The 19,202-nt window shown below is 47.9% G+C and overlaps 7 protein-coding genes across 10 annotated transcripts; 4 read left to right on the forward strand and 3 right to left on the reverse strand.

The window, feature by feature from the left end:
* The first annotated feature begins 735 nt into the window (after positions 1–735).
* On the forward strand, positions 736–1,987 carry LOC100544848 (histone H2A-IV). Its single transcript, XM_085224345.1, has one exon. It carries the CDS (start codon positions 792–794, stop codon positions 1,179–1,181), a length of 390 nt encoding a protein of 129 aa, XP_085080471.1. The 5' UTR covers positions 736–791; the 3' UTR covers positions 1,182–1,987.
* LOC116216798 (histone H2B 1/2/3/4/6) lies at positions 1,738–5,245 on the reverse strand. 4 transcript variants are annotated; one of them, XM_085224324.1, is made up of 3 exons: positions 2,787–5,245; positions 2,267–2,449; positions 1,738–2,125 (listed from the first exon to the last, which is right to left on the reverse strand). In XM_085224324.1, the coding sequence occupies exon 1, from the start codon at positions 5,183–5,185 to the stop codon at positions 4,805–4,807; it is 381 nt and encodes a 126-aa protein (XP_085080450.1). In that variant the 5' UTR covers positions 5,186–5,245; the 3' UTR covers positions 1,738–2,125; positions 2,267–2,449; positions 2,787–4,804. The 4 variants fall into 4 exon arrangements, with proteins under 4 accessions (XP_085080450.1, XP_085080456.1, XP_085080463.1 ...); XM_085224330.1 differs by lacking the exon at positions 2,267–2,449; XM_085224337.1 differs by lacking the exon at positions 2,267–2,449 and having other exon boundaries at positions 1,738–2,139.
* On the forward strand, positions 3,069–3,804 carry LOC104915401 (histone H1-like). The gene has a single exon (XM_010726295.3). It carries the CDS (start codon positions 3,069–3,071, stop codon positions 3,723–3,725), a length of 657 nt encoding a protein of 218 aa, XP_010724597.2. The 3' UTR covers positions 3,726–3,804.
* A 3,438-nt stretch (positions 5,246–8,683) lies between the features above and the next one.
* Positions 8,684–9,112, forward strand: LOC104916664 (histone H4). Its single transcript, XM_019611439.3, has one exon. The coding sequence runs from the start codon at positions 8,741–8,743 to the stop codon at positions 9,050–9,052; it is 312 nt and encodes a 103-aa protein (XP_019466984.1). The 5' UTR covers positions 8,684–8,740; the 3' UTR covers positions 9,053–9,112.
* A 710-nt stretch (positions 9,113–9,822) lies between these two features.
* Positions 9,823–10,333, reverse strand: LOC104916665 (histone H3). The gene has a single exon (XM_085224387.1). It carries the CDS (start codon positions 10,281–10,283, stop codon positions 9,873–9,875), a length of 411 nt encoding a protein of 136 aa, XP_085080513.1. The 5' UTR covers positions 10,284–10,333; the 3' UTR covers positions 9,823–9,872.
* Positions 10,334–11,046: 713 nt separating this feature from the next.
* Positions 11,047–11,558, forward strand: LOC146545287 (histone H3). The gene has a single exon (XM_085224398.1). The coding sequence runs from the start codon at positions 11,098–11,100 to the stop codon at positions 11,506–11,508; it is 411 nt and encodes a 136-aa protein (XP_085080524.1). The 5' UTR covers positions 11,047–11,097; the 3' UTR covers positions 11,509–11,558.
* Positions 11,559–12,269: 711 nt separating this feature from the next.
* On the reverse strand, positions 12,270–12,698 carry LOC146545288 (histone H4). The gene has a single exon (XM_085224478.1). It carries the CDS (start codon positions 12,639–12,641, stop codon positions 12,330–12,332), a length of 312 nt encoding a protein of 103 aa, XP_085080604.1. The 5' UTR covers positions 12,642–12,698; the 3' UTR covers positions 12,270–12,329.
* Between the last annotated feature and the right edge of the window lie 6,504 nt (positions 12,699–19,202).

A 19,202-nucleotide genomic window follows, 5' to 3' on the forward strand; every position in this document is an offset into this window, starting at 1 on the left:
ATTAATGACTCAGACTTACCCTTTGATTTTGTTTTCCTGGATTCTGGAAGCAAGCAGAAGAGCTGGATTTGTCTATGCAAATCCTCTAAGGAATACACCATTCGTTTTCTGCAAAGGGTCCAAGGCCAGGCAGGGCACTGTTGTCTCCTGTATGATGCTCTCTTACAGGACTTCTCTTTTGGATAACTGCAAAGGCAATGTGTGTAGAAACCAGATGCACGTAGGGCTGATATTTCAGCAGAAAGACCCGGTGTCTGATTCGCCTTAAACTAAATCAATGTGGGGGGCTTCTCTTCTTTGCCTTTAGTGGAGATCTAAGTGAAAAGAGAACGAAGAGGTGACTTCTTCCCATTGCTTTTACCAAAGCAGCGGGATCTGGGGCTGCTCGCGCTTCAGTCTATTCATTCGCGTCCTCGCCCGGCTCCTCAGCATCGTGCAAGGGATGGGCGACGGCACGGAGGTCAAATCCACCGCTGAGCGCTGTTGCCAACCTTTTCTCTCCCGATATCAAATCGCTCAGCAGCGACTGCGAAACCAACGCTCGGGGACGCCCCGCCCACTGCCGCGGAGCGCTGCTGAAAGGGGGGGCGCGCGGAGCAGGGCAGCCGCCCGCCGCCCATTGGGTGGATTTGGATCCACGGCGCCATTGGTCAGAGCGAGCGAGAGAGCGCGCCGGCCAATCGGAAAGCGAGCCGGGCAGCTCCGGGAAGCTATAAAAGGGGAAGGGGAGGGGGCGTAGCGACACGTGAGTCGCGTCAGTAGGGCGGTGGTCGAACGTGCTGTTAGGAGCGATGTCGGGCCGCGGGAAGCAGGGCGGGAAGGCGCGCGCCAAGGCCAAGTCGCGCTCGTCGCGGGCCGGGCTGCAGTTCCCCGTGGGCCGCGTGCACCGGCTGCTGCGCAAGGGCAACTACGCGGAGCGGGTGGGCGCCGGCGCCCCGGTGTACCTGGCGGCCGTGCTGGAGTACCTGACGGCCGAGATCCTGGAGCTGGCGGGCAACGCGGCCCGCGACAACAAGAAGACGCGCATCATCCCCCGCCACCTGCAGCTGGCCATCCGCAACGACGAGGAGCTCAACAAGCTGCTGGGCAAGGTCACCATCGCACAGGGCGGGGTGCTGCCCAACATCCAGGCTGTGCTGCTGCCCAAGAAGACCGACAGCCACAAGGCTAAGGCCAAGTGAAAGTTGAGGAGTGATCCCATCTCCAAGGAACCCAAAGGCTCTTTTCAGAGCCACCCACTTCCTCAGAAAGGAGCTGCAGATCCCAAAAACATCTGTGTTTGCTTTGCTGTTAAAAGTCAGGTGTTGGCATAAAGATAGCATGTTAGGGTAAACACTAGATGTGATAAAGTAATTACTAAAAGCTGAATGTGCTAAAAGACCACAATGTTAGATTTTGCGTTAAAGGAATCCGTTTGTTAGAGGTGAGAGGCAAAAAGTTGAATATTGCTGCAAGAACGTCAGCAAGGTTCTTCCAGTCAGTGTCAAGCTGAGAGCTCGCTGGTCCCTCTAGGGAGCTGGCCTGCCCCAGCAGTGCCTACAGGCTCAGTCATTCCTCCCCTGGGCACTCCAAGTTAATTTTTAAATGCAGTTTTGTCATGGTTTTGTCCAAGCTGTGCCTCTGCTGCATTACACCTGGATGAGAGCTGTTGAGCTAAGGAGAAATGCTGCCAGCTTTGGCTGCACCTTATCCACAGCAATTAACGTTGTAATAGAGATGTTGAGACAGAAACAGACATCACCATTCATAGCTCAGAGAGCATATTTTAATAAAACAAGAAATTACAGGAAGCAAAATGATGTTACATTGTAGTGCCACAAATGGTTACAGGTGGCTGTGGGAAAAACAGGGGTTGCAGACAGCAATGGAAACAGCGCAGAGAAATAGAATGAGCACTTTCTGATATGGGGAAAAAAAAACCAACCAGTACAGAGAATTGGAATGAGCACTTCTTGATATGAGAAATTAAATGCAATTATTTCGTGGCCTCGATGATGTCTGCCAGAAGCTCTCCCCCTCCTGCTGGCAGAGTAACAGGGCCTGCTGAGCTGCAGATGCTTCTGACGCTGCTTCCACGGTGGGAGTTGGGCTCTGCATGGTAACCGTAGGGTATGCAGGGTGCACTCTGCAGGGAGAGCCCTAATAACAACACAGGGGAACGGGAAACCACCTGCAGCAATGTCTGTCTCGGTCATGCTGACTCAGATGTCCACCAAACCAGACCAAAATAAAAACACATCTGAGGGATGGAATTTCGAGTACTGACCGCAGTGATCAGTGAGATCTATCCCCATGTCAGCCCCTGGGCTGAGGTGCTCAGTGCCTCTGTGGCACAGCAGCGGGAATGGATCCCTGTATCCGGGTGCACAAGCAGTGCAGTGCAGTGCTCTGAGGTCATCTCCTCCCGGGGCAAGAGAAGTCCTTCAGAGGATGTCAGGCTGCTCCTCACCTAGCAGCATAAGGCACTCATTTAATTGATTTTTATTATTTTTAATGGGTCAAAGGGCTGGGGACAAAGGAGCTAATTTCTAATCCATATTCAGTGCTCTGTATGAGCCTGTGTTACTTCCTCCTCTTTGAAATCAATTTGCGATGAAAATAACGACCCCAGCTCTTGGGTTTCGGCTCAGATTAAGAGAAGACCCTTTAAAGAACAATAATTCATTGCTCTGGGGGTGCAGCTTCCCACGGTGCGGATTTTATTTAGAAGGAAAAACAAAAGTTTCTGTCTCCCGAGGTCTGCCCAGGTCCAGGACTCGGGGTTTATCGGCTCTTTTTTAACTCACCCTTCGCCTCTCCGGAGAGAAACTCTGCCCGTGGCAGCAGCAGCCTTTGCCCTCCGCGCCGCTGTGACTTGGGGCGAATCGGTGGCGGAAATTGTAGAAAAAACGCGCTTTTTCGCCTCTTAAGAAACACAAAATGAGCGGGGAGAAGGGAGCTCTGCGCCGTGCGGCAGGGCGGGCTTTGCAGCGCACCAATCACCGCGCGGCTCCTCTCTATAAATACGACGCCGCCGACTTGCTCCAGGCCCAGTGGTTCCCCCCGATCTGTGGACGACGGCAGTCACCATGTCGGAGACCGCGCCCGTTGCCGCGCCCGCGGTGTCTGCGCCCGGCGCCAAGGCGGCCGCCAAGAAGCCGAAGAAGGCGGCGGGCGGCGCCAAAGCCCGCAAGCCCGCGGGCCCCAGCGTCACCGAGCTGATCACCAAGGCCGTGTCCGCCTCCAAGGAGCGCAAGGGGCTCTCCCTCGCCGCGCTCAAGAAGGCGCTGGCCGCCGGCGGCTACGACGTGGAGAAGAACAACAGCCGCATCAAGCTGGGGCTCAAGAGCCTCGTCAGTAAGGGCACCCTGGTGCAGACCAAGGGCACCGGCGCCTCTGGCTCTTTCAAGCTGAATAAGAAGCCGGGCGAGACCAAAGAAAAAGCGACTAAGAAGAAGCCCGCAGCCAAGCCCAAGAAGGCACCGGCCAAGAAGCCTGCAGCTGCTGCCAAGAAGCCCAAGAAGGCGGCGGCAGTGAAGAAGAGTCCCAAGAAAGCTAAGAAGCCAGCGGCTGCTTCCACCAAGAAGGCAACCAAGAGCCCGAAGAAGGCTGCCAAGGCTGGCCGCCCCAAGAAGGCTGCCAAGAGCCCGGCCAAGGCAAAGGCAGTGAAGCCCAAAGCTGCCAAGCCCAAGGCGGCCAAACCCAAGGCAGCCAAGGCAAAGAAAGCAGCAACCAAAAAGAAGTAAGGTGACAGAAGAAATTCGAGTCTGCTCGTTTAAATAAACCCAAAGGCTCTTTTAAGAGCCACCCACTTAATCTGAAAAAGAGCTGGAATGCTGCGGGAACCGCGGCAGCGCAATTAACCATCTCAGTTGCGGAGATTCAGATTTGGACGCGTTAGGTGCAACTTGCACGGGAGATAAGAGCCCCTTCCGTTATGGGCTACGTGCAGTTCGGGAGCAAGGCGCCAGCAGCGGCACTTCCCCGCCCGCCGAAAGACGCAGCCCAGCCGAGCGGGGCGGTGCCGACCTCGCGCTCCTACTTGGGGAGGAGTTTAAATAACCCGCGCTAGGCTGTGATTGGTCCGTTTCAGCACCGCCCCAGCTCCCGTCCCGCTCGCTCGTCCCCGCCCCGTCCCGCCCCCGGGCCCAGGCTCTCGGTACGGAACGGCCGCCTGCGCGGCTCCACGGCTGCTTTTGTTTTTTTGCCCAGTGGAGAAACGGTGTGCGGTCCTTCCCCGTCCGATGATGGAGTGCGCGACAGGGGAAAGGGAAAAGGAAGCGCTGGTTCGAAACAGCGTCGCCTCGGGGCCTGTTTTACATCCGTTTATTAATGAATGAAATAGAGATAAGATTATTCTTTAAGGGTGGGCTGCTACAACGTATGTAACGCGATTTTTTTTTTTTTTTTTAAACAGCAATGCAGATTTTCTATTAGGAATGGATTTTTAGAGTTCGTAAAAATATTCCTGGCATAGAATTTATCAGAAGAATCAAAAGCAAAACAAAGCACTCACCTTCCCGACAGGGTCCTGACAGCAGAGAGCAGCAGTGGTTGCTGCTGGAGCCGTGTGTACCGTGCTGCAGCAATAGCACGGTTACCGAGCAACCCCGTTAACTCCGCGAGTTGCTACTGCTCAATTAATTCGGAACTGAGACTTCCAAAATACTTAATAAGCGATTATTATACCTCAAGCACTCGCATTCGTTTCACTCTATTAAAAACCCACGCTACACCCCTCAGAAAAAGTAACACAGCCCTTTTACCAGAATAAATGGTGGCTCTGAAAAGAGCCTTTGGGTTCAAAGTGAGGATCAGGACAGCTCTACTTAGAGCTGGTGTACTTGGTGACCGCCTTGGTGCCCTCCGACACCGCGTGCTTGGCCAGCTCGCCGGGCAGCAGCAGCCGCACGGCCGTCTGGATCTCCCGCGACGTGATGGTCGAGCGCTTGTTGTAGTGCGCCAGGCGCGACGCCTCGCCGGCGATGCGCTCGAAGATGTCGTTGACGAACGAGTTCATGATGCCCATGGCCTTGGACGAGATGCCCGTGTCGGGGTGCACCTGCTTCAGCACCTTGTACACGTAGATCGAGTAGCTCTCCTTGCGGCTCTTCTTGCGCTTCTTGTCGCCCTTCTTCTGGGTCTTGGTGACCGCCTTTTTGGAGCCCTTCTTGGGGGCAGGCGCGGACTTGGCCGGCTCAGGCATGGCTAACTCTCCACAATCCCTTCGGCGCAGCGGAGTGCCGGCTGTTGGCACTGCTCGCCTATTTATAGGGGCCGTATGCAAATCTATGGCCTTCGCTATCTGCGCTCTGATTGGATAACAGAGCCCGTGACGTATCGCTCCGTACGAACAGCTCTGTAATTGGTCCATCGCAAATCCCACGCTGCTACTGGCTAACAATTCAATTCCCATCAACCAATCACAGTGAGCTCTTTCAATCTCAGCTCAGCGGCGAAGCTCGGTCTCTCCATCCGCAGCTTGTGTGGGTGCAGCCGGGGGCGCGCGGTGCTTCCTGCTGCCTGCGCGGGGGTGGTAGGTACAGACAGCAGTCTCCGAGGGGAAAAACAAACAAAACAAAAAGCCTGGATAAAACTGAGAGAGTTTTCTGCACCGTTTTTGTTTTTCCCCCATCAAAATGAAATATACCTGAATACTTATGTAATAGCCTACACTCATAGCAGCTACAAATACATCCTGAAAAAGTATACTGGCTCTGGCATGGTCATCTTTGTTAAATGTTTTAAATAAGCTCTTCTGACCAATATGGCTTGGTTTCCAGAACATTAAATAGGATTAAATCAGCAAATTGAAAGAACATTGAGGATTGCTTTGTTTTGTTTTTGTTTTTAACTGCAACAAATATTGGATCCATTTCCTTCAAAGACAAACAAAATCTTAGTAACAAAACTAAACCTGGAATTATAACTGAGTTTTGAATTCAGCATGAATCAGAAAATCAAGCCCTGTTCTTGCTGAAGTGGTTTCACTTCAATTGTTTAAACCTACTGAAGTGATTTTCTTGTGTAGAATTCTGATTTGCTTACACACACACACACAATGACAGAGAAAGTGTTATACACTATAGTTGTAGCCTGTATTTTCAGAAAAATCACACTTACGTTTTTTCTTTAAATTGTTTTGTACAGAAATCATAAATTTCAACTATAGACTGATCTTCAGTACTTTAGAATGTTATAATGAATTTTTAAAATAATTGATTTCTGATTGGAGCTAGAACTACAACACAGTTCACATCAGTGCTATAATAATGCCTTTTTCTTTTGCAACTTCTGAGTCCATTCGAAGCCTAGAATTTCTGGGTATGACATGAGATAGTTGGCATAGGCCTATAGAAGAAACCCATCTGGCATACCTAAATGGAGATGAAAAGGATTAAACTGCTAAAATCACAACCAAACTTTATTCTTTAGGATTTCTAAAATTTTCTAAAAGATTCTGATGAAAACAACAAAACTGTTACTTTTTTCACACTATGGCCCATTTGAATACCTAAGTCCCCACATTTATGTCTTTCTTTTGGCATAAAAATCATGCAGGAAAGCACTGAGATCAGCTCTGCCAAGCAGAGGCTACTCTCTGAGCATCTGTGAACTCTTTGCAGTGCAAACATGGCTGGCCTTCACAGGCAGGTATACATTGGGAGTGCTAAGGGTGGAATAGCAGGAGCTCTGCACAAATGCTGCTGGAAAATACTCTTATTCTGTGGTCTCAAGTCAGAAATACAGTTCTGTCAGTGTCTATTGCCTATATACCTGAGCATCATTTTGGAATCAGAGTTTTCCTTCCCAAGGCCAAGACCTCCAGAAAAAAAAACCAAAAAAACAGAGCCCATTAATTTACAACAAATAGAGACAAAAAAGACTGAAGTGCAGTGAGAACTGTTGGAGATATATCATAGAATGGCTTAGGTTGAAGGAGAACTTAAAGCCCACCTGGTCCTACCCTGTGCCATTAGCAGGGCTGCCCCCACCAGCTCAGGCTGCCCAGGACCCCATCCAACCTGGCCTTGAACCTCCAGGAATGGGGCACCCACAGCTTCTCTGGGCAGTCTGTGCCAGTGCCTCACTGCCCTCTGAGTGAGTAATTCCCCCAACACCTACTCTAAATGACCCCTCTTTGAGTTTAAAGCCACTCCCCCCCCCCCCCCCCTTTCCTATCTCCATCTACCCGTGTAAAAAAAACTTATCTACTTTCTGCTTATAAGCTCCTTTTAAGTTTTGGAAGGCTGCAATATGGTTACCCTGGAACCTTCTCTGGGCAGAACTAGCCAAGCCTCATCAACCTGACTTTGTTTCTGAACTTCATTTCATTTAGTTGAGTGTATTTTCAACTTGAAATACAAAGACAATAACCAAGATGTCCTGGGAACTGTTACAGAATAAGTAGATATTGAAGAGGAATACCTAGTTACTAGCACATAGCATCAGAAGTTATTAAAACATTGGACACAAAGCATACCTTAGAATCACATTTTAAAAGCGTACTTCTAAAGTTAATGGTAGCAGCTATACTTCAAGAGTTTGACTGAAATATGAAGCATAGCTACATTACTCTGTACATATGGCCGTTTACAGCAGCAAATTTTCTATCTTGATAAGATGCCATCTATTACATTCATCTGAAGACTTTATAACCGCTAAAAGGAGTAAATAGCTCACATTGCCACATCATGAATAAACTGCTGCAGACAGATGGATAGACAGAAGAAAAAGATGAAACAATAAAGGGGCAGCGCGACTTTTTCAATCATCTTCAAGGTTAAGAGATGTTTACTCACTTTAGATATCAAAAACTGAATAAGGTGATAAAATTCATTAAAATGGTGTTTTCTAAAAGTGCAGATTAAAAACTATAGAAATAAAATCACAAAAGGGATAATTTGGGAGGCTGTGGATCAACAGAACACAGCAACTTGAAAAGAGAAAACATGGAAGTAACCAATACCATTCTTAAAAGACATGCAAAAACGTACTGTGAATGGCTGCATATAAAGAGCCCCAAACCTCTGCTTTCATCAGCACATCAGTCCTGTAAACAAAACCCCAGTATCATTCGATGACACACACAAGGCAGAGACAATGGATTTAACCCCATCTCCCCTCCCAAAAAGAACGGGCATCACAAACCAAAAAAAGGAAGGGAAAAAAAAAAAAAAGAAAAAAAACCCCCATAAAATGTGGACAAAGTGTTGCTGTGCCTTTCCTAACAACGACGGATTTCCTGAGAACCGCCGCAACCCCGCGACCAGGGCCTTTGTGCGAGCCCCGCGAAATGGCGGCGGCGGAGCTCCGGGGAGGAGGTGGGAGCGGCGCTCCAGCTCCTCCCCCCCCCCAGCCGCCGCCGCCGCCGCCGCCACCACCATTAATCGGCAGTTGCTGCAGAGCCTCGGCCGGCAGCGGCCCGCTCCCTACGCCGACACCGAGTGCCGCGACAACGGCGACGGGAAGCCAGGCGGCGAGAGAAAACGGAGAAAGGCAGGAAGGCAGCAGCGAAGCCGGACTGTAAAACTGTCTCTACAACGCGCAGAGACGACCGGAAGCAATAACAGGGCCAGCCGGAGACGCGGCGCAGCACCCGCCCTCCTCCCAAAACCGGGGGAAAGACCGGAGAAGGCCCCGCCCCACCCAACCCCGCCCCGCCCCGGCGCAGTCCTCAACCAGGTCGGACCGTCGGCAATATAGAGGCGCGCTGTCGGCTGTTCCCGCCACAGGTGCTGTAGAAGGTCGGTGCGTGATCATGTCTGGCAGAGGCAAGGGCGGGAAGGGGCTCGGCAAGGGGGGCGCCAAGCGCCACCGCAAGGTGCTGCGCGACAATATCCAAGGCATCACCAAGCCGGCCATCCGCCGCCTGGCGCGGCGCGGCGGCGTCAAGCGCATCTCGGGGCTCATCTACGAGGAGACGCGCGGCGTGCTTAAGGTCTTCCTGGAGAACGTCATCCGTGACGCCGTCACCTACACCGAGCACGCCAAGAGGAAGACGGTCACGGCCATGGACGTGGTCTACGCGCTCAAGCGCCAGGGACGCACCCTCTACGGCTTCGGCGGCTAAAGTTACCTGACGTTAGACTTCGCTTTTAAAACACCCAAAGGCTCTTTTCAGAGCCACCCACGCTGTCAATAGAAGAGTCTTTATCACTGTTCATAATGCAGTAGCAATGCTCTCACTTGAATTCGCGTATAAGCCTTTCTAACCTTAGGTATGGATAACACCCGTTAAGTTTCTCAGTAATGGAATATTGGGGAAGAGCAGCAGAAACTAATAGTAAAGAATTTAACAGCCTTCCCCGAGGATGCAGGGAACAGCTACGAGAGAAGACCAGTACCCTGGTGAAAGGCGCTACTGGCATGAACAGCGTCTCAGCCAGGGCAGCCTCAGGCAGGAGGCTCATGAAATGGCGCCTTTTTTTTCCTCCATCCTTTTAGGTCCGTTTCGTGCTCGGGGAAAAATAAGAGGGAGAAGTGAGAGGAAACGACCGTCAATGCACGTAGCACCCCAGGGAAACGGGAGGGAGGGGCAGGTCCCTGAAGAATCGGTTTAGATTACTCCTCCCTCCCCCTACCGAGGATAAAACCTCTGCAGGCATTGCCTAACCCTGAACTCTCACCACCTTCCCTGTCTCGGATCCCTAAGATCGTGAACCTCGCTAACACTGCCTTTAGAAGGGTAGGGGACTCTGAATAGACGTAGCTTAGTACTTAAGACCTCCCCCAACTTCCGCTTCTCGATAATCGGCTCCGCCAAAAGCACCATAAGGAGCACTGGGTACAGAGCACGCATTCACCACCAGCACAGTGATACAGCTCTCCCCGGTGGTAATGTGGTGGCTCTTAAAAGAGCCTTTGGGTTTGGCAGTGAACGGACAGCAGCCTCAGGCGCGCTCCCCGCGGATGCGCCGGGCGAGCTGGATGTCCTTGGGCATGATGGTGACGCGCTTGGCGTGGATGGCGCACAGGTTGGTGTCCTCGAAGAGCCCCACCAGGTAGGCCTCGCTCGCCTCCTGCAGCGCCATGACGGCCGAGCTCTGGAAGCGCAGGTCGGTCTTGAAGTCCTGCGCGATCTCGCGCACCAGGCGCTGGAAGGGCAGCTTGCGGATCAGCAGCTCCGTGGACTTCTGGTAGCGGCGGATCTCGCGCAGCGCCACCGTGCCGGGCCGGTAGCGGTGCGGCTTCTTCACGCCGCCCGTGGCCGGCGCGCTCTTGCGGGCCGCCTTGGTGGCCAGCTGCTTGCGGGGCGCCTTCCCGCCCGTCGACTTACGCGCCGTCTGCTTCGTGCGCGCCATCCACAATGCCTGCCTTACGACAAGAGAAACACGTCACGCCCGTACGACTCATATTTATAGTAGATGAAACCCCGCCCCATTCGCCTCTGATTGGTTAACAAAGCAATGAATTTCATTGGACAACTCTAAGCCTTCTGCAAGTACCAGACTGCAGAGAAGCTTCTAAGCTTTTTAGAATATTTTTTCGACTTTTTTTTAACACGATGTACTTTTCTGGTTTGCTGTGACGTCATAGCGTAGGCGACATTTGCTTCTAGAAACACAGACTTCTATGACAGCTTTAAGGTTGAAGTACTAAACATCTGACTTTTTAGGAAACCTTTCCCTAAATTGAACATAAATTAGAGAGCAAGACACTTGGTACTCTCGGCGTAGAAAACAAAGCAGAAAAAGGAACCTTTCAAATACAACAAGGCTTATGACTTTCTGCTTGATTGATGACTAAAAATAAAACAAAAAATCATTCTGTAGCCTTGTTTTCATTGCTTGCTAATATCCGGCTTCCCCTGCAGGTTAAATGAGGGGTATAAGAATGCTGTTTATTGCTGAAGGTGGCAACGACGAAAAACAGCTAAGATAAGAACAATTTTATGGATCTCTGGAAGCCGAAAAATGAAACGCTGTGTTTTAACTACTGAACAGCGGCACTAAGAACGGCAGGGGTTTAACGCGGGATTTTCAAATTGACCAATGATATTTGTCCATTCTTCAGCCAATGGCAATGCAGCGATAGGTATAAAAGCGAGTGTGGGAAACGCAGTAGCTCAGTAGTTCTTTCCGGTTTCTCTTCGCAATATTAAGGTGAAGTTGTAGCATGGCGCGCACGAAGCAGACGGCGCGTAAGTCGACGGGCGGGAAGGCGCCCCGCAAGCAGCTGGCCACCAAGGCGGCTCGCAAGAGCGCGCCGGCCACGGGCGGCGTGAAGAAGCCGCACCGCTACCGGCCCGGCACGGTGGCGCTGCGCGAGATCCGCCGCTACCAGAAGTCCACGGAGCTGCTGATCCGCAAGCTGCCCTTCCAGCGCCTGGTGCGCGAGATCGCGCAGGACTTCAAGACCGACCTGCGCTTCCAGAGCTCGGCCGTCATGGCGCTGCAGGAGGCGAGCGAGGCCTACCTGGTGGGGCTCTTCGAGGACACCAACCTGTGCGCCATCCACGCCAAGCGCGTCACCATCATGCCCAAGGACATCCAGCTCGCCCGGCGCATCCGCGGGGAGCGCGCCTGAGGCTGCTGTCCGTTCACTGCCAAACCCAAAGGCTCTTTTAAGAGCCACCACATTACCACCGGGGAGAGCTGTATCACTGTGCTGGTGGTGAATGCGTGCTCTGTACCCAGTGCTCCTTATGGTGCTTTTGGCGGAGCCGATTATCGAGAAGCGGAAGTTGGGGGAGGTCTTAAGTACTAAGCTACGTCTATTCAGAGTCCCCTACCCTTCTAAAGGCAGTGTTAGCGAGGTTCACGATCTTAGGGATCCGAGACAGGGAAGGTGGTGAGAGTTCAGGGTTAGGCAATGCCTGCAGAGGTTTTATCCTCGGTAGGGGGAGGGAGGAGTAATCTAAACCGATTCTTCAGGGACCTGCCCCTCCCTCCCGTTTCCCTGGGGTGCTACGTGCATTGACGGTCGTTTCCTCTCACTTCTCCCTCTTATTTTTCCCCGAGCACGAAACGGACCTAAAAGGATGGAGGAAAAAAAAAGGCGCCATTTCATGAGCCTCCTGCCTGAGGCTGCCCTGGCTGAGACGCTGTTCATGCCAGTAGCGCCTTTCACCAGGGTACTGGTCTTCTCTCGTAGCTGTTCCCTGCATCCTCGGGGAAGGCTGTTAAATTCTTTACTATTAGTTTCTGCTGCTCTTCCCCAATATTCCATTACTGAGAAACTTAACGGGTGTTATCCATACCTAAGGTTAGAAAGGCTTATACGCGAATTCAAGTGAGAGCATTGCTACTGCATTATGAACAGTGATAAAGACTCTTCTATTGACAGCGTGGGTGGCTCTGAAAAGAGCCTTTGGGTGTTTTAAAAGCGAAGTCTAACGTCAGGTAACTTTAGCCGCCGAAGCCGTAGAGGGTGCGTCCCTGGCGCTTGAGCGCGTAGACCACGTCCATGGCCGTGACCGTCTTCCTCTTGGCGTGCTCGGTGTAGGTGACGGCGTCACGGATGACGTTCTCCAGGAAGACCTTAAGCACGCCGCGCGTCTCCTCGTAGATGAGCCCCGAGATGCGCTTGACGCCGCCGCGCCGCGCCAGGCGGCGGATGGCCGGCTTGGTGATGCCTTGGATATTGTCGCGCAGCACCTTGCGGTGGCGCTTGGCGCCCCCCTTGCCGAGCCCCTTCCCGCCCTTGCCTCTGCCAGACATGATCACGCACCGACCTTCTACAGCACCTGTGGCGGGAACAGCCGACAGCGCGCCTCTATATTGCCGACGGTCCGACCTGGTTGAGGACTGCGCCGGGGCGGGGCGGGGTTGGGTGGGGCGGGGCCTTCTCCGGTCTTTCCCCCGGTTTTGGGAGGAGGGCGGGTGCTGCGCCGCGTCTCCGGCTGGCCCTGTTATTGCTTCCGGTCGTCTCTGCGCGTTGTAGAGACAGTTTTACAGTCCGGCTTCGCTGCTGCCTTCCTGCCTTTCTCCGTTTTCTCTCGCCGCCTGGCTTCCCGTCGCCGTTGTCGCGGCACTCGGTGTCGGCGTAGGGAGCGGGCCGCTGCCGGCCGAGGCTCTGCAGCAACTGCCGATTAATGGTGGTGGCGGCGGCGGCGGCGGCGGCTGGGGGGGGGAGGAGCTGGAGCGCCGCTCCCACCTCCTCCCCGGAGCTCCGCCGCCGCCATTTCGCGGCGCTCGCACAAAGGTGCCCAATCCCTCCTTTTTTTTTTTTCTCTCATGGGGCCCCACTGCTATAATACTACTTCATCTTTAACATTTTTTTCCGTAGTAATTGCTCAGTGCTTTTCCATTCGTTTACTGTATTTACATTTCATTGTCATGTTTCATCCCTTTCTCTTGAGGTTAACTGTATCTTGGATACTGCCAGAATCTGCTTCCTACGTTTTCATATTCCTCTGTAAGAGTGTTCTGAAAAACCATTAAATCGTGTCTACTTTGTTAAGTTGTGTTGTATGAGACTGAATTTTTTTTATTTTTTTTTTACATCCTATAGGTTTTTTGAAATCTGGAATTTCCATTAAGTTTGGGAAGTTACATAGATATTTTATAATTTACCTATTAATAGATTTAATCTTGCTTAATAAATGGATTTACAAAGTTTGGGAAAAAAAAGTATTGGTTGATATATATATTTTCCCCTCATTTGCTGTTTACAGAACAAATGCAGTACAACAGAAAGCTTCATGTTTCTGTGTTGAGTGTATTGTTTCCCAGCTATCATTCCTCTCACTATTTCATATTCTATACTTTTCACTGCATGTGATCAGCGTGTTTCTCCCTACACTTGTCCAGACACAAATCTTTTGTTCTTCAGGACTGCTGAAAATATTTCTTTTTCGCATCTCACGTCGTTTAATTCTGAGTCATGACTGACTTGTTTATTTCTCTTTGCACATCTTCTTTTATAGCTTTGCTTTCATTAACCTAATAACTTTTAATGATTTAGATGTTATTTGTACTCCAGATACGCATGTTTCCAGGTAGACATTTTCCTGCACCTGTTTTGAGTTAATGGGAATATGTGTTCTGCACCGCAACCCACCTTACACACTTTTCATACCATGTGGCTTGAATGCTTCTTTGCCAAATAGTTGACATCTCTTTTAGCATCAGTTTCTTACTTCTGTTTGGTTCATTAGAATCCTTTTCTCTCCTCTCTCTTCTGAACATTTATTTTGTGGTGTTTTTTTTTGTTTTTTTTTTTCCCCCAGGAAATTTAACCTTTTCTTAATTTTGTATTTTGTATTAAATTTCCTTAAATTGCCAATTTCTTATCCTTGTCCACATTTTGATTGTGACAACCAAACTAACAACAAAATTCATCCTAGACCTACAATAACCAATTAAAAAAAAAAACAAAACAACAACCAGCAATAGTTCAACTACTAATGCATGCATTTTTGTTACAATCAGTTTTAAACAATCTGTGCAGATATGATAGCACTGTGGAGGGATGTACAACAGATTGCTGTATTATACAGCTGTGCTTGAATAACTTGAGAAGTATTTTTTGTCTTTGCTATTTGGGAAATTCAAGTTTTGTTTACCCAATTGTATCTCTCCACACAATGTGACATGAAGCTTCCTGTTTTTACCTCAGTGTGATGTATGTGCACTGTCTTTCTTTCACTGCCAGCTGTAGTTACAGAATATAAATGTGTATACTACTGATGCGTTAGGGCTCTCCTCACCATTGCTAAATCCAAAGGGAGGGGCATACTCCCTCCTTATAGGAGCCCTGGTGTTTCAGTGTTCCAAAAAGCAGAATGCATTGCTGAGAAATCTGCATTTATTACATCTTGAAGTATCACTTCACCTTGTCTTTGTTTTATTCCACGGCCTGTGTTTATCATTTTCTCCTGGTCACTCGTTTGTGTGGATTTTGATACTCATAAAACCAACACTTTTCTTTTAAGCTTATTGATTACTTTTACAATTAGTCTTTTCCTATTAGCTGAGACAGAGTGGAAGGATGATGAGTGCTGTTCTTTTCCTCCTAACCTTCCCATGTGACAACCAACATTTCAAGAAGGAGACTTAAAATGAGGTGAAATTCAAAACTTGTTTTCTTTCCAAGATCTACTTTGAGGTTCTGAGGAAACTTGTTTAGGTGTTGCCTTCAAGGAGGTAAGGATCTCCTAGGAGATCTTTTCTCATGTCTTTTCAATTTGTTTGGAGAATTAAAATCAACTTACACAGTCTTTGTAGTGAGTTGCTGTTTTTAATCAGCTGAGATAATTGTTATAGAAGAGTTGCAGTCTGGAGATGATGGATTTGCCTTGCATTAAGGCAGATGCTTGTGATAAATGTGCTATAGTGCTTTCCTGATAAATCTGTCAAGGAAAGAAATAAAGGCTGCGGCACCTCCCCAGGGAAATGTGAATGTTCTCAAAGTATAATCACATAAAATATGGAGGACCAAGTAAACATGGAGATGAACTTTTGCCTGAAGTAACAATACCTGTGATGAAAAACACTGCAAAATACCTTAATGCATGCAAGCAAACAATTATGTCAATTAAAGAAGCACACACACAAAAAAAATTAATGCTCTGTGAATCTCAGTGGAGAATCACAGATGTCAGTCTCCCCACAGACCATCAACCTCCACCTGCCATGTTCATCTGTCATGGAACAGATCTGAAGGCAAGGGTGGTGGTTACCCCTCAATATAAAAGAGAATCCTACGTGTTGAACCTGGGAGCTCAGTTGTCCCCTAGATTTCTTCTAGACTGAGTTTTGGTCAGCTCAGCCCTTGTTTCTGTTCTCATTCAGGTGCAGAATCCTGATGGACCTGGTGCCTGGACTAACTGCTTCTTATGAGTCTGTTTGTCTGTCTGGGAGCACAACAGCATTTCTTCTCAGGTGAAAATTTACCTTTGGCCTCTACCTGAAGCTGTGTGCTGAAGACCTTCACTGCTACATTCTAACTAATTTCCTTTCAGGTGAAAAATGGAAATTCTAATGCCACGTGGATCACAGCAGCTTCTACCACAAGGATTATGTGATCCATCTCTGATAGATACTTATAAGCCTCACTAAAATTATTCTGTGCTGGTCTGTCTTAATAGTTCTTTAGGGACTGCATGATGATCTCAGGGGTCTTTTCCAAACTTTATAATTCTTAGATTCAAAACGTGCTCAAATCTAATATGACAATTGCTGTTGGAATTCTCCCCATTTTAAAAAGCCCAAGAACTGCTCCAATGTAGCTCTGAGTCCTTCAGCATTTGGCAGCCTTAACAAAAACAGCAGGTGTCTGGAACCAGTGAGTTGTGTGAACTTCGCTGCCCACACAGACACAAGGACACAGTTCATAGAAGCACTGGGTTGGAAGGGACTCTTAAAGGCCATCTGATCCAACTCCCCAGCAATGAACAGGGTCACTGCAGCTCAATCAAGGTGCTCAGAGCCCTCCCAGGCTGATCTTGGATGTCTCCAGAGATGGGACATTCACCACTTCTCTAGGCAACCTGTGTCAGTGCCTCACCACCCTGACTGTAAAAAAAAAAAACAAAAAAACAAAAAACAAAAAATCAAACAAAAAATACAAAAACCAAAAACCCCCTTTTTTTTCTATACAATCTAAATCTTTCCTCTGTTAGTTTGAAACCATTTCCCCTTGCAGACCCTCCAGAAGAGTCTGTTCCCTTGTTTCTCTGTGTGGTCTTTACAGCGTTCACATCTTGGGCTCTCCAAAATTGAGCTGCTTTGGAGGTTACTGTACAAAAAAAATATTCAGCTTCTTTAGACCATAGCTTTCATTTTCACTGCCTGTCCTCCCACCCCTGGTTCCTGATCCTTCAGATGCATAATGCTGCTATCTTTCACCTTCACTGCAACCTACAGGTTGATTATAATGAAAGCATCCTGTCACACCTGCAAACCATAAATGTATAGCTAAGTGATCTGTTTCTTCAGTGCTCCAGAACCAGTGCAAGGAAACTCACTGTTAAGAATCAGCAGAAGAGGAACAGAACGCTCATCAGACGATACTGTATTTCTGCAGCACTGTGTAAAATAGTTGCACCGTGAGTGCTGTGCCTGTTGGATGGAATTCTGTCTCCACTGACTTTTTTCCAAATGAAGGTGATGAACGAAAAGGTGAGGATGGCTCCATCAGTCCTCTCTACAGAAATGATTCCTCAATAATCACATGTGCATCTGCTTGCATAATGGTGACCACTTCCTAATGCTGATGTTAAAGAATTATCATAACTTTCAAACTTCCATGTTGGTCTCTGGTGCTATCAGCTGCCATCCTATGCATATTCTTGAAGATTGAGTATGCAATCAGGCATCAAGTTTTCTAGTAAAGAAGGAAGAAGGGAGAAATGCTTTGATGAGAGCAGGCTCTTTGCAGAAGTGGTTTATCAGGCAGCTTGCACTGCTGTTCATTCCCAGCTGTGGAGGCCACTGCATGAAAACAATATTTGGAAATAGGGAAAAGTGATAACCCTGATTGCCCCTTGGCTGTTTATCCCATACAGTAGCCACAATGTAAAGAAGCTGCAGATTAAATAACACTGACAGCCAGTCCCAGCAGCACTGGAACTATTCAGAGAGAATTTTTGAAGATACAAAGAGTAAAGAAAGAGGCACAGTGAATCAGCTGCATTTTACATCAGTCAGCATTTTTGTTATCATTGCATATGTTTTTAATCAGCTGAGATAATTGTTATAGAAGCAGAGCTTTTTTATTTTCCCTACCATTGCAGAGTTTCTGCTGTACTTGTACATCTGTGAAGTAACTGGCTTTGAGACACCAATCTCTCCATTCATATTTCCTGAATGTGGGCATCTCAGCCTCTGAAGTTGTGTGAATGGAGTCATGTGATTTTCTTTCATGTTTCCCTATGTCTAACTTGATCGTGCACTACATACCTGAGAGAAATCAACAGCAATATCAATGACTTGTTTTCATCCCCTTTGGTGCCTAAGCAGTTGACTTTCAAAGGAACATGAACAGGAATGTACTGATGATATCCAGAAAGTTTCTCTGATTACACCAGATTTGAAAATATTTCTAATTGATTATATTTTTACTTACAGAAAGCTATTAGAGGAAATCAGTATTTATGTGAAGGGGTTTGAGAGTAGCCTATGAAAAGATTGATGAGCATTTATCCATTGTATAAAATGTCACACTGTCACAGAGTCAAATAAGTTTTACTCAGTTTAATAGAGTTGCCCTCAACAACAGAGAATTCATTCTCTCTCTCTCTCTGTCTCTATGTGTACACATATTTGAATTAAGCAAATGATCTCACTTACATAGTTGGTAAATAGCACAACCCAAAGGAACTTCTCCTCCTGAAAGGCAGTAGAAAAAAAATCATACCTGCATTTAAGACCATGGAAGATGGCTTAGTAGCACAGAAATTTGGAAAATATCTTTATGCTCTCCAGAGGGGTCCTATTACAGAGTAATCAAGCAACTTTTTCGATAAAAGCAATAAAAGTGTGCATTTTTATAAATGAAAAGACTAGTCGTATATATAGTCTATACACTATTGCCACTGTGATACTTATCCAAAATGTCAATATTCCTTTATTACTTCACTGTTGTTTTTTTTGTTTGTTTGTTTGTTTGTTTTTTGTTTTTTGTTTTTGGTTTTTGGTTTCTGTGTTTTTTTTGGTCTGCATTCTAGGAAATATTTATGCAACTGCGTGTAGTTTCTTTTTCTTTCTTTTTTTTTTGACATAATTTCACTTATTTTCTTTATGAAAGAAAATAAAAATCTATGAAGAAAGTACGGGGATTGATGCAACAACAGGTTGAATAACATTCTCTGAGACCAGTCTATCTGAGAGAAAGCATCACCTAGGTGAGTACTTTTGAACGGAAGGTTATATTTTGTGTGGATTAAAGGTCAAAAGACCAGGTATGTTTGTGACATGATATGCTTTGTTGTTCCATGACTACCAACACTTGTGATGCACTCTTCTTAAACAAAATTTTTCCTCTTTTATATAGAAAAATGTTTGATATGTAGTAATATATTTGGACCCAGGCACACTCCCATCATTCAGCAACAACCAAAACACTGATGTGCTATTAACAGTGTTTTGGCTGAAATCGGGATGCTTAAATAATATTTTTTTAAATGCCATGAAAATGCTGTATTTGTGGCATGGAAAGCAAGAACAGCTGGAAGGAAGCCAGTCTCTTTGCGTGTATCATCTCAAGGCAGAAAGATGGCTGTAAGGCAGAGAATAACACATCAGTTGGTGAATAACCCTGACCAAGCAGAAATAGCT

This window comes from Meleagris gallopavo, chromosome 1 (assembly GCF_905368555.1).
Source record: "Meleagris gallopavo chromosome 1, MGAL_WU_HG_1.1, whole genome shotgun sequence".
Lineage (NCBI taxonomy): Eukaryota > Metazoa > Chordata > Aves > Galliformes > Phasianidae > Meleagris > Meleagris gallopavo.